General features: G+C 36.9%; 1 protein-coding gene across 1 annotated transcript in view; it reads left to right on the top strand.

Moving 5' to 3' along the window:
- Positions 1–16,502, top strand: part of nvl (nuclear VCP like) — a 50,925-nt gene that overhangs the window by 18,048 nt on the left and 16,375 nt on the right. The window contains exons 10-18 of the mRNA XM_028820830.2: positions 78–179; positions 538–655; positions 1,617–1,761; positions 4,131–4,392; positions 5,411–5,629; positions 10,417–10,521; positions 11,695–11,757; positions 13,652–13,771; positions 13,938–14,037. Of these exons, the coding sequence (XP_028676663.1) occupies positions 78–179; positions 538–655; positions 1,617–1,761; positions 4,131–4,392; positions 5,411–5,629; positions 10,417–10,521; positions 11,695–11,757; positions 13,652–13,771; positions 13,938–14,037 (1,234 nt within the window). The remainder of the gene's footprint in view (positions 1–77; positions 180–537; positions 656–1,616; positions 1,762–4,130; positions 4,393–5,410; positions 5,630–10,416; positions 10,522–11,694; positions 11,758–13,651; positions 13,772–13,937; positions 14,038–16,502) is intronic.

The raw sequence follows: 16,502 nt of genomic DNA, 5'->3' as shown, positions 1-16,502 counted from the left end.
TTAATGGTCATGTCCACAGTTGACATATGAATGAATGTCCTGGATTTGGTTAACAGATCACATTCTTTAATTTGTAGGAGTTGGAAATGCCAATGTTGAAAGTGGCTGCCACAGAGCTGGTGTCTGGAGTTTCGGGCGAATCTGAGCAGAAGTTACGAGAGCTGTTTGACCAGGCTGTGGTTAGTACTGACCTTTTTTCCTTGACCGCTTTGTGCTAAAACTATTTTCACCTTCATAATGAGTATTTCCTAAGCATTAAGAAATGTGATGTTTTTGTTTTCTTAAACAGTTGTCAGTAGTGAGATTTAAAAGAACAGAATCGGTTATGTTTAAATTATTAGATTTTCTGATTAAACTCAAATTAATGTGTTTAGTTGTGTCATTAAGGTTTTGTGTGCTTGGATCGAAAGTTAAAAATAGGCCTCTTCTCAAGATTCAGAAGTAAATACAGTAAATGTTTGGGGTTCATTAGCTGGAACGTTAAGAAATAAGCAGCATACCAGATGTATATACCTTATATATGCCTATATTTTTAAGACATCTGCACCATGCATCTTATTTATTGATGAAATTGATGCTATCACTCCAAAAAGAGAAATGGCTTCAAAGGACATGGAGAGGAGAATAGTGGCCCAGCTTCTGACTTGCATGGATGGTGAGTAATTTTGTGCTGTTATTACAGTATGTGCTTTTTTTCCTAGTACATCAATTTCCAAATTCTGATAGTTTGAAATCACAATCTGTTATGTAGCCTCTTTTCTATCTTATCTGAATCTTTTTGTATATGCCTAATAGGAATCTTTTATATCTCTCTGAAAAGACTCATTTTATGTTTTTTTTTATTACAAAAAAAAGAGAAGGGAATGCATTGAAGATATAAATACTAAGTTTCATTGTTATTCTGAGCATTACAAAAGATCCCTATCAGGTTAGGAATGATCCCTATGAGTTACAAAAGGTCCCTAACTATGTTTTATCTTCTCTTGTCTGTCTTATCTAGAACAGTATTTATGTAATGTTTCATTTGATATGTAACAAAAAGACAACAGCATAAAGAAACTAACCTGTATTTCCAGTAACTATCTTGATAACTGCTTCAAAACCTATAGTCATGCAGTGACCTGTACATTGTACATATTTTGTAAACATTCTCATATATGTTAAAACTTTAAACTGACTTTCACGTTCATCTGTAAGCACTTAAAATTTTGGCTTCTGCTAATAAAGTAAAAAAGCATGTTGTGATCTGTTTATAGATCTCTGAGAAAAAACTAGTAGTTCCTCACTTTTTTTCTCTGTTAAATTTGAAAGTTAAACTCATCCAGAGCTTTTAAAGACTTTCTGAAATACCATACATATATTACTGGTTTTTATTTACAGCTGTACCTTTTGACTGGCACATGTGCATACTATTACATACACAATATTTTAGGTAATACATTAATGAGATTGTTTAATAATCATATTATACTGTTTATGATATTTTCATAGGTTTTTATGTTTTTTTTTTTTGTTTTTTTTTACACTTGCTCTTGAATATCTGTAATATTGTTTTACTTATCTCTATTCGTGTCTTTATTCCTTGAAGCAAGTATTTTTAAATTTTCTTGTAATAGATCTCAATGCTCTGGCAGCAACAACACAGATCCTGGTTATTGGAGCTACAAACAGACCAGATTCTCTTGACCCTGCACTGAGACGAGCTGGTCGCTTTGACAGAGAAATTTGCCTTGGCATTCCTGATGAAGGAGCAAGACAAAAGTGCGTGTGTTTTTGCTTTCTTTTCGCATTATTCTAGTTACTTCGCCAGATTCCGATGTACAGAATTTTGTTTTTTTTTTATTTGCATAGCCACCAAGTTTGAAGAGCAGTACACTGAGTCTGTAAAGTTGTAAGAAGCTATGTTTTTCTGATCAAAAAGAAACCTTTGTAAAGCTTCTATATTAGGCCGGCATATGTAATTGCTGGTGATGAGTAGCTCTGCTTTGAAATGATTTCTCGATGAGAAACTCTGATGGAATTTGCCTTTGTTGGTGATTGTTTGAAAGTTTTAAGCATATTGATCATATAGATAGTTACATATGTAACATAAGAGTTTTATGCAAGTAAAGGTGTTCCCATATATATACACAGTACAGTATGTGTGTGTGTGTGTATATATATATATATATATATATATATATATATATATATATATATATATATATATATATATATATATATATAATATTTATAATTATAATAAATATATAAATACAGTCATATGAAAAAGTTTGGGAACCTCTCTCAGCCTTCATAATAATTTACTCTCCTTTCAACAAAAAAGATAACAGTGGTATGTCTTTCATTTCCTAGGAACATCCGAGTACTGCGGTGTTTTCCGAACAAAGATTTTTAGTGAAGCAGTATTTAGTTGTATGAAATTAAATCAAATGTGAAAACTGGCTGTGCAAAAATGTGGGTCCCCTTGTTATTTTGCTGATTTGAATGCATGTAACTGCTCAATGCTGATTACTTGCAACACCAAATTGGTTGGATGAGCTCGTTAAGCCTTGAACTTCATAGACAGGTGTGTCCAATCATGAGATATAAAGATATTTAAGGTGGTCATTTGCAAGTTGTGCTACCATTTGACTCTCCTCTGAAGAGTGACAGCATGGGATCCTCAAAGCAACTCTCCAAAGATCTGAAAACAAAGATTGTTCAGTCTCATGGTTTAGGGGAAGGCTACAAAAAAAGCTATCTCTGAGGTTTAAACTGTCAGTTTCAACTGTAAGGTATGTAATCAGGAAATGGAAGGCCACAGGCACAGTTGCTGTTAAACCCAGCAGGTCTGGCAGGCCAAGAAAAATACAGGAGCGGCATATGTGCAGGATTGTGAGAATGGCTACAGACAACCCACAGATCACCTCCAAAGACCTGCAGGAACATCTTGCTGCAGATGGTGCATCTGTACATCGTTCTACAATTCAGCGCAGTTTGCACAAAGAACATCTGTATGGCAGGGTGATGAGAAAGAAGCCCTTTCTGCACTCATGCCACAAACAGTCGCTTGTTGTATGCAATTCGACAACCCAGATTCATTTTGTAATAAAGTGCTTTGGACTGATGAGACAAAAATTGAGATATTTGGTCATAACAAAAAGCGCTTTGCATGGCGGAAGAAGAACACCGCATTCCAAGAAAAACACCTGCTACCTCCTGTCAAATTTGGTGGAGGTTCCATCATGCTGTGGGGCTGTGTGGCTAGTTCAGGGACTTGGGGCCCTTGTTAAAGTCAAGGGTTGGACGAATTCAACCGAGTATTAACAAATTCTTCAGGATGCTGTTCAAGCATCAGTCACAAAGTTGAAGTTACACAGAGGTTGGATATTCCAACAAGACAATGACCCAAAACACAGTTTGAAATCTACAAAGGCATTCATGCAGAGGGAGAAGTACAATGTTCTGGATTGGCCGTCACAGTCCCCTGACTTGAGTATCATCGAAAATCTATGGGATGATTTGAAGCAGACTGTCCATGCTCGTCAGCCATCAAATTTAACTGAACTGGAGAGATTTTGTATGGAAGAATGGTCAAAAATACCTCCATCCAGAATCCAGACACTCATCAAAGGCTATAGGATGTGTCTAGAGGCTGATATATTTGCAAAAGGAGGCTCAACTAAGTATTGATGTAATATCTCTGTTGGGGGGCCCAAATTTATGCACTTGTCTAATTTTGTTATGATGCATATTGCATATTTTCTGTTAATCCAATAAACTTAATGTCACTGCTGAAATACTACCGTTTCCATATGGCATGTCTTATATATTAAAAGGAAGTTGCTACTTTGAAAGCTCAGCCAATGATAAACAAAAATCCAAAGAATTAAGAGGGGTTCCCAAACTTTTTCATATGACACATATATACACACACACACACACACACAGGTAAAATTCTGTTACAATGAACTTCCAGGGACCTAAAAAATATTTTGTTGTAATGAGAAACTGTATTTGTTTCTATAGTGCTTTCTTTAACTTGTGCCCAGGCGTCTGCAATCATTTGATGTAAAACATTTTTGTTAAATGTTCATTATTTTTATCCTGTGTTTGTGTTTTTTTTTTTTTTTTTGTTTTTAATTTAGAATTTTGCAGACGCTGTGCCGGAAGCTGAAACTTCCAGAAAACTTTGATTTTCTACAGCTTGCTCGTCTAACCCCTGGCTATGTTGGAGCTGATTTGATGGCTCTATGCAGAGAGGCAGCCATGAGCGCAGTGAATCGAGTCCTCATTAGTAAGCAGGAAGTAAAATCCCAGGAGGTCCCCGCCATAACTGATGGGCAGCCTGACAATACAAATTCAGAAAATCCAGACAGCCAGAACTGTGAGTCAGAAGTCAAAGAACAGGTATATTGAAGATTATTTCAATATTTAAGAAAATTATATTAACAAGTATGGAGTGGCTATGTCACCTACTAAAGGAAACACCCAAAACCTTATAATTGCAGACTTATTTTACCCACCTTTATCTGCCGCTATTGTTTACACTAACCCAAACCCACCCCCCAAATAAATTTTGGGTTATGCTCGGGAGATCGTTTCTATTACACATGTCAGATTTTGTTATTTAAGGGTACAGTCTAAGCATCATTAATCAGTGCCTCATTAACCATTTTGTAATTACCAAAGAGGTAGACACAAATCCCATAAGCGTGTCTGAACTGGAGATCACCAAGAAGTAATGGGGTTGCAGGTTGATTGTGCTGTTCAAATCACAGTGGGATTCCAGGATTTATGATCAAAAGAAATACCATACATTTAGATTGAGCACAGCATTAATGGCAAGGTATTTTATGGGCTCTTAAACACAAAAATAGAGTTCTGATGTGAAAGCTGAGGTAGACTTTGCATAATTCCTGCCTGGAATTTTTGTCAAAAAATGTTTACACCAAATATTCACCTGTTTAAAAATGACTGATTATTATATAAGTATTCACAATTATTTTGTAAATTTAAAATCCTGTGTTTTTTTTTTTTTTTTTATTTTGACAAAAAAAGTTTACATGTAAAGAGTTCATATTTTAACACATAAAATATGAGAAAGTATAATGGAAGTAATACTATTTGATGTAGCATTCATTTTTAGTTACAGTTTAAAGTGTTTCTGTTGTGGCAACATGGTATTCAAACAGAATTATACTAGGATTTAAATGTCCATTCCTGTCACAAAACACATTTTAGTATACAAATTTGTTATATAATGAATGATGTATCAAAGGTTTTGTATATGGTTTACTGTTTTGACATTTTATTTTTAATTGGCATTTTGTATGCTTGTCTCAGGCACACAGTAGATTGGGTTTTGTAAATTTTACATTAGTCATTGTTTTGAAATTAATTTAACTTGTGTTTTCATTGTACTTAGGAAGAGCTTCATATGTTACTGAAAATGCTAAAGGAGCAATCTCCTGTATGTGAGGAGCAACTGCAGAAGCTGTGTATTGAAATGGAGGATTTTATCTGTTCACTGTTGCTAGTACAACCTTCTGCCAAGAGGGAAGGGTTTGCTACTGTTCCAGATGTTACCTGGGCTGATATTGGAGCCTTGGAGGATATTCGTGAAGAGCTCTCTCTGGCAATTTTGGTGAGTATTATCAATTTATTAATCTATCACTTACAGCATTCATAATTGTTAAAGGAAGACAGCACCACTTGTGCTGCTTACAAATGTGAACATTTATTGTAAGTATTTGAACAGCTTTTTGATATCGCTTATTAAGTTCCTAGGGTATACAAACATCATTATAAGTATGTGATGCCCCTAAACACTCGACCCCAGCACATTTACTTGCAGGGCATCTTGTAGTTCATAGCCATAGCCAGTAAGGGAATGAGGAACGCCATCCACTGGGAAAAAATAGTGCACATACAATGTGTTCTTTATTATCTTCAGTGCCAAAACCGGTTTAAATGACTTGAAACATTTTTAGAATTATAATCAAAATGTCATTAGTGGCACATATATATACAGGGTCAAAATTATGTTAATACTAAGGAATTATTTTTATCTCAATCACACCTTTCCAGGTCGGTGGATAGGTCGTGGTGAACCATTGCCATGGCCTCCACACTCCCCTGATTTGACACCCTGTGGTTTCTGGTTATGGGTTATGGTGAAGCACGTGTGGCGCACATGTATAGCAGGAAAGTTCGTAATATCAGTGACCTGAAGGACAGAATACAGACTGTCAAGTCGGGGAGCATACACTGGTACAGTGCGTTGCTGCACCCACTACACGACGAAACAACTCTGGATCCCGGTTGGCAACCCCCCAGGCAGACACGTGGTCCAGTCCCACCCACCGGAAATGACCCTCTATCTGCCGCAGCCAGGTGTTACGTGGGTGACCCCTTGGCCTGGTCCAACCACTTGGGTCCCCAACAATGAGGATCTTACGAGCTGGATCACCTTCTGGGAAACGCGCCACATGGCCGCAGTACTGTAATTGACGCTCCCTCAAAATGAAGGTAATGTGCCTCATTTGGGACTCCATGAGCAACCGCTCGTTCGACACAAAGTCAAACCAATGGTACCCAAGGATTTTCTGGAGAGAGACGGTACCGAAGGAGTCCAGTCTTCGTCTCAGGTCACTGGATAGCATCCATGTCTCACAACCATATAGCAAGACAGGAAGCACCAGGACTCTAAAGACTTGGACCTTCGTCCTTTTGCATAGATATCGGGAGCGTCACTCACCCCTTTCCAGCGACCTCATGACCCCCCCCATGCTCTCCCAATCCGTCTGCTGACTTCATAGGAAGAGGCACCGGAGACATTAATGTTGCTGCCAAGGTAAGTAAACCTCTCGACAAGGTCGACACTCTCTCCGCAAACAGACACAGTGCTAATGGCCATGCCCAAGAGGTCATTAAAGGCTTGGCTCTTGGTTTTTATCAGGAGACTCGCAAGCCCAGACATTCAGACTCCTTGCTCAGTCTCTCGAGCGCCCCGATCAGAGCCTCCATGGAATCTGAGAAGATCATAGCATCATCGGCGAAGTCGAGATCAGTGAATCTTTCTTCACCAACAGATGTCCCACTGCCGCTGGACTCCATGACCTTGCCCAACACCCAGTTCATACAAGCATTGAACAGAGTAGGAGCAAGAACACACCCCTGACGAACCCCAGAATCAACTGGGAAAAACAGAGGTTCTGCCTCCACTCTGCACAGCACTCACAGTACAGGCCGGCCATGATATCCAGCAACCTTGAGGGGATCCCTCAAACCCTCAGGATGTCCCACAGGGCACCTCGATCAACTGAGTCGAACACTTTACGAAAATCGACAGAGGATGCAAAGAAACTCTGCCGATATTCGCGTTTGCGCTCCATGAGAACCCTCAGTGCCAGGATGCGGTCGGTGGTAGACTTCTTAGGCGTAAAACCAGACTGTTCTAGTCACTGGTAGGTGAACAAGTGATCACGGATCCTATTGAGGACGACCCTAGCAAGGATCCTACCTGGCACTGAGAGCAGTGTTTACCCCCTGTAGTTGCTGCAATCCAGGTGCTCACCCTTCCCTTTCCAGATAGTGACGACAAGTCCCATTTTCCAATCAGTTGGGATGATACGGACTGTGGTATCATCTATTCCCTGCAAAATGTGTGTCCAGGCTTTAAATGGTACTGTTGCTCGCTGACTTTTGTGTGTTGAACATGATGACAAACTGGCTGAGACATTCCTGTAAATCAACTTGCACATAAGAAGTATGTTTTGTGAATAAATTGTTTCTGCCATTCAAATGTTAAATAATTTTGACTCACCCTGTATATATTAATAAATTTATATCTATTATAAAAGAAAATCTTGAGACGACTATTGCCAAGAGATTTTTTTCAAATTGGTAGACTGGATCCCTCCCTTCTCTCAAACATTTCCGGTTAGCTGTCAATACCCATGGTCCTCTCACCTCTCATTGGTGTGAATGCTTTTCTCAGACACAGTTCCTCCACTCTCAGCTCTTATAAATTTTTAAGTTTTCCTCACTTTAAGTTCCAAATAAAAGACTTGTGTCCAAATCTTATTGACAGATTTCATGGGCAATCCTAGCACCGAGAAACAATGAAGTCAAACAAATGAACTTGAAAATTGTTGATCGGTTACATGGCATATTGGTTAAATGCATATCAATAGTCTATGCTGAAACAGTTGGTGGTCATGTTGCGAAAGATGAAAACATCAACTTACAATATCCTGTATAATATCTACAACCGTTAACACCGTCCGGTTTCCATCGACCGAATTACTGTTCAAAGAAGGATGTATCGTAATGTTATTGTGTAATTTATGTCTGAGTGATGGGCTATGCAATAGGACGAGATTAGTTGTATTCAAAATTGGTCAAACAATTCTGACATGTAAAATTTTATCAGGCGACAAGAAAGGTAATGTAGTACATCTTCCACGGATAACATTATACACCAAAGGAGATCTTTGTATGCCATTCGTATTAAAACGTTTACGGTTTCCCTTTAGAATAGCTTTTGCTATGACGATTAACAAATCACAGGGCCAAACATTTGAAAAAGTCTGTATATTTTGTAGAGAGAGAGAGAAAGAAACAATATTCACTCATGGGCTGTCAAAATCAAAATTCAATGCAATATTGATGAAAAGTTAATTCCAAATATTGTTTTTACTGAAGATTTACAGTAAAAGTGTAAGTTTAAAAAGTATTTGTGCGTTAATTTCAAAGCCAAACAGAACAAAAACATATAAAGCAACGAATGCCTCTAATGCAATATGAAACATAATATTCTTTCAATTTATTACATTTTACTATGGTTAATTACAGGCTGTAATGTAAAATAGTTCTATTATGCATATGTAACAAGTCCCATGAAAATAACAATCTGTTTAAATTGTACATTCGCTTCCCCATACGCGAGCAGCAGAGCCGTGAAGTGGCTAGTGTGTAGTGCCTGCCTGGGGGTTGGCAAGCCAAGCGAGCAGGGAGCAGAGCTCCCTAGTGTGTGTGTGTGTGTGTGTGTGTATATAATCTCCCAGAAAATATAAATGCTCAGGCTTACAAAAGCTGTTAAAATCCAACAGCCCATCCATATTTGGCACTTAATTGCTCAGATGTAATTCCCAAAGCACTTTCCTTGTAATTATTCAATTCTTCAATGTTTCCTGGTTCCTCAGAAGATTATTCCCCAAAGCATTTTCTTTCACTTTCACTTTTCCCTGTTCTTCACAATCACCCAATCCAATGCCAACTGGCAGCTCTACAGTTCAGATAAATTGGAAGCCAGTTTGCACTTCATTGCATCTTCACTGGTCGCTCTAAACTGTTTAACTGATCCAATCACAATCTGATGATAACTGAAACAACCAGATGAATATTGACCCCTTAAAAGTATTCACACAAGCCTTAAATAACTCCACAGGGAAACCTCATCCAATCCCCATTGTCACTCAGCCACCCTCTAATTACTCACATGCCAGGATACCAGGGATGTAGCGTGTCTCTCACCAGTGCAGAATTCCGCTAATTACACTATCTTGCTTGTGTACACACACTGTCTTACATGCTCCTCTCCATGCCAACACACCATCCACTCACTAGTGGTTTTCTGCTCTTACACTGGGCCATTTCTCTCTTTGTAATGGCCATTACCACTTCTCCTCACCACGCAGAAGTACACCATCTATGGAGCAACACCCTGCACCACCTCCTCTTTAGGTAAGTGTGCATCTTAACTATTTACACCTATCCCTCTCTTCTATAAATAATTAAGTTCAAGCTCCACAGACTTTTAGCTACTCTGTGATGAACGGTCACAAAGTGGCACTGATTTTGTTCCACAGTGGAGCTATTTGTTGCATTGCTTTGAACGGAATCTGACACTGACATCTTTCTCATTCATTCATCTTGAATAATTTTATGTCCCTCCCTTGATACCTCATCTTTATCCGACCAGAAATATTACTGGAATGCAAGCCATTGGTATGAAATGTTCACACAGTGAATTTCCATTTGTAATATAGTTGCAACGAGTGGTATCATTTTACAGGTATTTAATGAATAATTAGCCTGTTATGAAAATGCAGTCAACCTCAATTAAAGCATTTCTGAGCAATGCGAAAAAAAATTATGGTGTTCTCTGATGTCATAAGAACAGCTTTTAAATTAGAAGACCACATACTAAACAGTTTTATACAAATTAGGGCAAATGTTTTTGGTTATTATGTTTGCATTTTTATAAATTCCTCTTTGCAATGATTTTTAAATTAATTTTAACAGGCACACAATAGGTTAGGTATAAATTGTTATTGTTAAGAGATAAAAAAAAAAAACTGCATGATTGAGTCATCTTTGCTTTTTGTAATGTTACTTTTTTATTTATAGAACATTATTTTTTTTCAGGCGCCAGTTCGAAATCCCGAACAATTTAAAGCTCTTGGTCTTACTGCTCCAGCTGGCATACTGCTTGCTGGGCCCCCAGGTTGTGGAAAAACACTTCTTGCAAAGGTAAAGTCACAAAATTCTATTTTAAAAACAATAAGACTGCAGGTATGATAGTAAAAAGTGGGTACTTTTTTGTTGTTTTCAGCCATAATTTTTACAAGATAGAATATTGATAAATACTGTTTCTAATAGTTTAAAATGTTTATACTGTAGATAGTGGAGTTTAAGAAATATAGCAGTATTACATAAAATGTCAGTAACAGCCCCCCTCAAACACATAAAAATTATTAAAAAAAAAAAAAAAACTTTTTAAAGTGGGACATTTTTTTTATTATTACATAATTTGCTGAGCAGCAGTGGCTGAATTGAGAACAGATAAATTACAGATCTAGGCCAAATTAAAGGATAAGTTTGGTATTTTTTTCTAAAGTAATTTCTTCACAAACATGCTATATATGCATTTGCCACAAGAAATAGTTTTCTAAAGTTAATTGCTTTCTATAATTTAACAAAAATATTTTTCCTGCACTGGTGCTTTACATTGTAGGCTATGGGACATGGAAGAAAAGCCTAAAAAATTGCCAAATACATGAAATTTTCAAACCATTCTTTTACCACTTTTATTTGTCCTATGCTTCATCCTTAGTATTCTTTAAACACCATTATTATGAGTAAATGTTCAGTTAATTATTTCAAATTGTAACGGCTAGAAAGATCAGCTTCCTGTGTTTTATTTGAGAAAGATTTTTTTTTGCATACCACTTGATAAGATTATATTGTGTGTGTTTTTTTTTTTTTTTCTTCTCCCCTTCCTTATACTGACATGATCCTCATGGTCAGATCATTACTTCATTTTTAAAATTTTCTTAACTAACAGCCACATTCATAAACCATTTTCAGTATTTTATTGTGTGAGTTCTTCTAGGCCATTTCTGGCCTGATTCAGTTCTTAGGCTGAGTTTTCACTAGTGAGCCAGGGTAGGCCTGGTTTGTTGACAAATGCGGAGAAATTAAGCTGTGTTCCTGCACTTTGTGTATATTTCATTTCTGCATAATTTGAGAACCCAATGTATATTCTTATGAGTACTACCTTAATACAGGTAAGTGTACATCCCTTTTGCAAAAGATGTGTTGGGACCTGACCACAAAATGAAAATTATGCTTTAAGGAGTAAATGCACATACAGAGTACATCTAAAGCTTTAGATGTTAAACCACAGTGTTCTTTCTTTTACAGGCAGTTGCCAATGAATCTGGATTGAATTTTATCTCTGTTAAAGGACCAGAATTGTTAAACATGGTAAGCCTATACACTTTGCAGGTGGTCTTTTCAGAAAAGTGTACTGTGTAAATGTTACTTTTTTGACTTCTTTAGTTGTTTTGACATCATTTAGGTTTTCTCATATCTTGTGAGTCAGACATTATTATTAATAGGAAATTGTGCCAAAATAATTTACTTGAAGAGTTTGCTTCAAGTGAATGGAGAGCGCAGGTGAAAGCTGCGTAATTGGAAATTTTTGGAACATTTTCTTTTCAAGGTTTTTCTTCACACCTTGGAAAAGATGATATATACTGTAGCTGTATAGTTGAAAGTACCGGTGTGCTCACCTTTACATTTCTGCTTAGCAATGTTTGGGGAGTAAAGCTTTATAAGCTAAGCTAGAACATAGAAATATGTTCTGTTCATGTTAAAGCTTGCTCAATTCTACCTCGTCATATCTCATTGACATTTTTTAACAAATGTTGCGTATGTTTTTAGTCAGTCTCCTGATTGTATTACCGTATATACTCGCTTATAAGTCGGAGTCTTGAAACCCAAAAAATCGATCATAAAATCAGACCCCAACTTATACGTCCATTCAAAAATATGACACTTTTTATTTATTTATTTTTTCATCTTCTTGCTTCCTCCAATCTCACAGTAGTTTCTCAGACACCTCAAATTTTGTTGCAGCAGCGCAGTTAACAATTTCTTTCGCCACTTCAATGACTTTTAATTTAAAACTAGTTTCAGATTTTCTTTTGATCGAACGCTCCATCGTAGATAAGGGATGCTCTTACGATAAAGGTGTATGAGGGTGTGATATACAAAAAACACAAAGCAGTGCAATTGTTACTTTCGGAATAGTTTGGGTATTACCTTGTGGTCACGTAGGCACAATACACAGGTGGGGAAAAAAGGCCATGTGCTTCATGGTTACTGTCTCAGGTTGGCATCAGCATATCATAATCTCTTTGACCAATAGCGTGAGTTTTCCACATTCGACTTATATGACCGACATTATAAAATACTGGAAATTATACAGTAAAATCAAGCCTCGACTTATCCGCCGGAGAACTTAAATGCGAGTATATACGGTAATCGCCTCGTCTTTCGTGACTTTTTCTTTTCACTGTTCTAATCTGTTCTTTTCACTGAAGGGTGTTTATTAATGTATCAATCAAGTTAGTACAAGGGACACCTTTCTACCTTCCCATTGAATCAAGGACTATTCTTCTGTTAATGAATTGTTCATATTTTGGATTTGTTTTTAGCTAGGTAATTGGTGTGAACATGATCACTAAAAAATGTAAAATCCACTTTGGAGGATTTGGGAGTAGAATAACCCAGTTTTGAATCGTGGTAAATGTAGTTCTGTTAGTCAAATACAAAAAGCAGCCAGAAAAATAATTTGGTATTTTCTTACCCATTATGGTTTCTTGTTTATTCCAGAGCGTGGAATCTCTATTTGTCTAATAATACCGTGTAAAGAAGACCACCTGAAAGTGACTTTGACTTTTCAGGTGGTCTTCTTTAAAACTCTAGTTTACTCTCTCTGTTAAACTGTAGTAAAGATAAAACACCAGTCTTAACCAATGGTAACAGTCTTTTATTTCTGAGTGACGAGTACACAGACACATCATAACCAAAAAACCCACTTACTTTTTACCAGGGCTTTTCTACTCCCAATAGGGACGCAGTACTTTAATACTACAAATAAGTTCTATTTCTTGCACACCTAACAGCCTCAATGCACTTCTGAATGCCCATAAATGTGCTACACAATCAAACTCCTTTCCTCCAGTCTTGTATTGTTAACCCACCAGAAGTATAAGATTTCTAGCCATGCAGCTGCAAGGACTCCTGCTATACACCAACTCCTCCTCAATACTAACATCTTTAAGTTGCGTGTGTTTTTTTTTTTTATTATTAGTACGTGGGAGAAAGTGAACGTGCCGTTCGTCAGGTTTTCCAACGAGCTCGGAACTCTGCCCCTTGTGTCATTTTTTTTGATGAAATTGATGCTCTGTGCCCACGCCGTTCTGATCATGAGGTAGGTCTTTTTAGCATTCTCTTCAGCATTAATTTTTAAATTTGCAATTCATTTAAAAAGAATTTAGCATTTCTCAAAAATAAAGCTAGGCTTTGGAAAGATTTTAATTGTGAAACTACATTGTTATGCGTGTTTTTTTTTTTTTTTTGTTTCCTTTTGCAATAAGTCAGGGGCAAGTGTTCGTGTTGTTAATCAACTGCTCACAGAAATGGATGGACTGGAGACACGGAAACAAGTTTTTATCATGGCTGCCACTAACAGGCCAGGTTAGTAACACTGTGTATATATAGTGCCTATAGTGATTACATCTTGCCTGAAGAAGGGGCCTGAGTTGCCTCGAAAGCTTGCATATTGTAATCTTTCTAGTTAGCCAATAAAAGGTGTCATTTTGCTTGGCTTTTCTCTATAGTGCCTTCAGAAAGTATTCAGACCTTTTTACAATATGTTGAAATTGTTAGAAAATTTTTAAATGAAACATGAAATTACTAAATAAATGATAAAAGGTCCTTGTGTCTCTCATGAACCAGCATTTCAATAGGAAAATAAACTAAATTATGTTGTTCTGGTTTCCTATATATTTTTTTAGATGTTCTCCCTGCTTGAATTATGCTGGTGTGCTGTGTAGATTTTGCCATTGCTTCCTTTAGTGTGCATGATCTGTAATTTTTCCAAACTACTAACATTCCATTTTAATTATACAGTAGAAGAGCAAACTTGCCTTAGATTAGTAAAATCTGATAAGATGGGTATCAGTGGCTATGTAATTAAATGAGGTTGTATGCCCTGGAGGCAAAGTGGCCATGATTTTGACATTGGGTGGATTAGATATAACAATAGTAACAAAAATGAAGAGCAGATATGTTTCAGAAATTACAAAAAGAGAAAAATAGGAACATTAACAATAGTGGAAAATGGTACAGTATACTAGTGTCAGGAAGTGGTGGGCAGCTGTGAACAAAAATCCCTATTGATGGTATTACATCAAAATACACAGAATGGTATGGTTTATTGTTGTAACTGAATAAGCAAATCCTTGATAGTACTTAGAAGTAATGAAGTTTCAAAACATGATATAGGATTAAGTGATGCTCATTTAGTTAAAAAAGAGACCTACATAAAAAAAAAAACAGTATAATGGATCTTGTGTAACAAAGATAGCACCAGTAAATTTAGATGATTTACTGTATTAATTGGGATTTCGAAGAGTTATGGTTGTCTTTAAAGTTTCTTTTTTGTATCCATTCTTATGCAGCAGTGTAGCCACTTGAGACTGATTTGAGAAGGCTTGCGATTTTCCAAAAGAGTGTGAACAGTGCCTGCCTCTAAACCTGGGAGGACAGTCAGGAACACCAAACTAATTATTTTTTGAACATGCAGTAAAGGCCCTGAGTAAATTTTATTATAGATTGTGCCTTTTGTGCTACAATCAGATTAGTAACAAAAAAAATATATGGTTATCTTGACTAATAAGTAATCATTTGAAGGAAATAGCTCCACCTTGAATTTATAATTAATTGATTTTAAAATTTTTTTTTTTTAATGAACCATAGTTATTTAAGATAATCCTACTGTATCTCCTCTTATGCTGATTTTAATATTCACCTAACAGTGTGACTTGTTTTCCCATGTCCTTCTGTGATTTCGCCTGCCATTTCTTTCCACTGAAGTTAGCCTAAACTCCTGGCCCATTTAAAGCCTGTTTGCTTGATTGTACTTAGTCTATTAGATATTTAGTTATAAAACAAACTTAAAAATACTCAATTTTATTAGTGTTTAGAATTGTTAAATGATTTATATTCGCAGTTACATGTTAAATTGTGATTTATTGTTGATATTGTGATTTCTTCATACTTTTTATGGAAGTATGCCGGTTTGTTTTTCTGTATTAGTTTTCATTAACATTTTGTTTTATTTCAGTTTCTTTTGTGCCATGTAGTAGGCATTTCATTTTTCTGCTGACAATTCTATTTCTCCATTCCATTCAGAAATGCACAATGCCTTTCTCTGAATGGTGTAACAGTCTGGGTTGGCTTCAGCTGCCCATATAGCTTAAACCCTGGACCATCAATCATTTACCACAATTAACCAAGGCAATGAGGACACAAATAGGCAAAAGCGCTTAGTGCTTTTATTATTACAGTATTCAAAATAAGTGCAATGCAGTCCTTCTAATAAATGCATAAATAAATAATCCATAATTAAAGCAGTATTCATGGTGAAGGTTAAAATTGGCAATGAATATTCCAATAAATATAGGTTAAAGTCAAAGGTAAAAACACAGTTGGGATCCTTTCATTAAAACAATGAGACTCCATGTATCCTTCCTTATTAATGCCAGTGCTGCTTGCCTTCATGGTCTGGTCCTCAACAACAGACACTCCTGCCATGAATCCTGCCTTGCCTCCTGATTTTTATCTCTGCCCCTTTTTTCTGCAATAGCCCAGAACATCTTTCATCCTCGATTCCCCAGCTTACCCTTCTTGGGTCTTCAAGCCCAGCTAAGACTTCAGCAGCCGTGGTTCCTCTCCTTGCCTCTCATCCCAGCTGTCTCGGGCAGTACCCACTGGGGTGCAATGAGCCATTCCTGTATTGTTCTGCCACCCGACGTTGGTCTATCAGGACCCCTGAAGCACTCGATTGATTCCACTTTCCCCCAGAATGCTCAGCAGGAGCAACACACTCCTGGAGAGCAAGTACCTCTCGCTCCTTCATGTACCATCAACACCTCTGC

The sequence above is a fragment of the Erpetoichthys calabaricus genome, chromosome 15 (assembly GCF_900747795.2).
Source record: "Erpetoichthys calabaricus chromosome 15, fErpCal1.3, whole genome shotgun sequence".
NCBI classification, from domain to species: Eukaryota; Metazoa; Chordata; class Cladistia; order Polypteriformes; family Polypteridae; genus Erpetoichthys; species Erpetoichthys calabaricus.
Note: the sequence above shows the minus strand (reverse complement) of the source record. Positions and strands in the feature narration are given on the sequence as shown.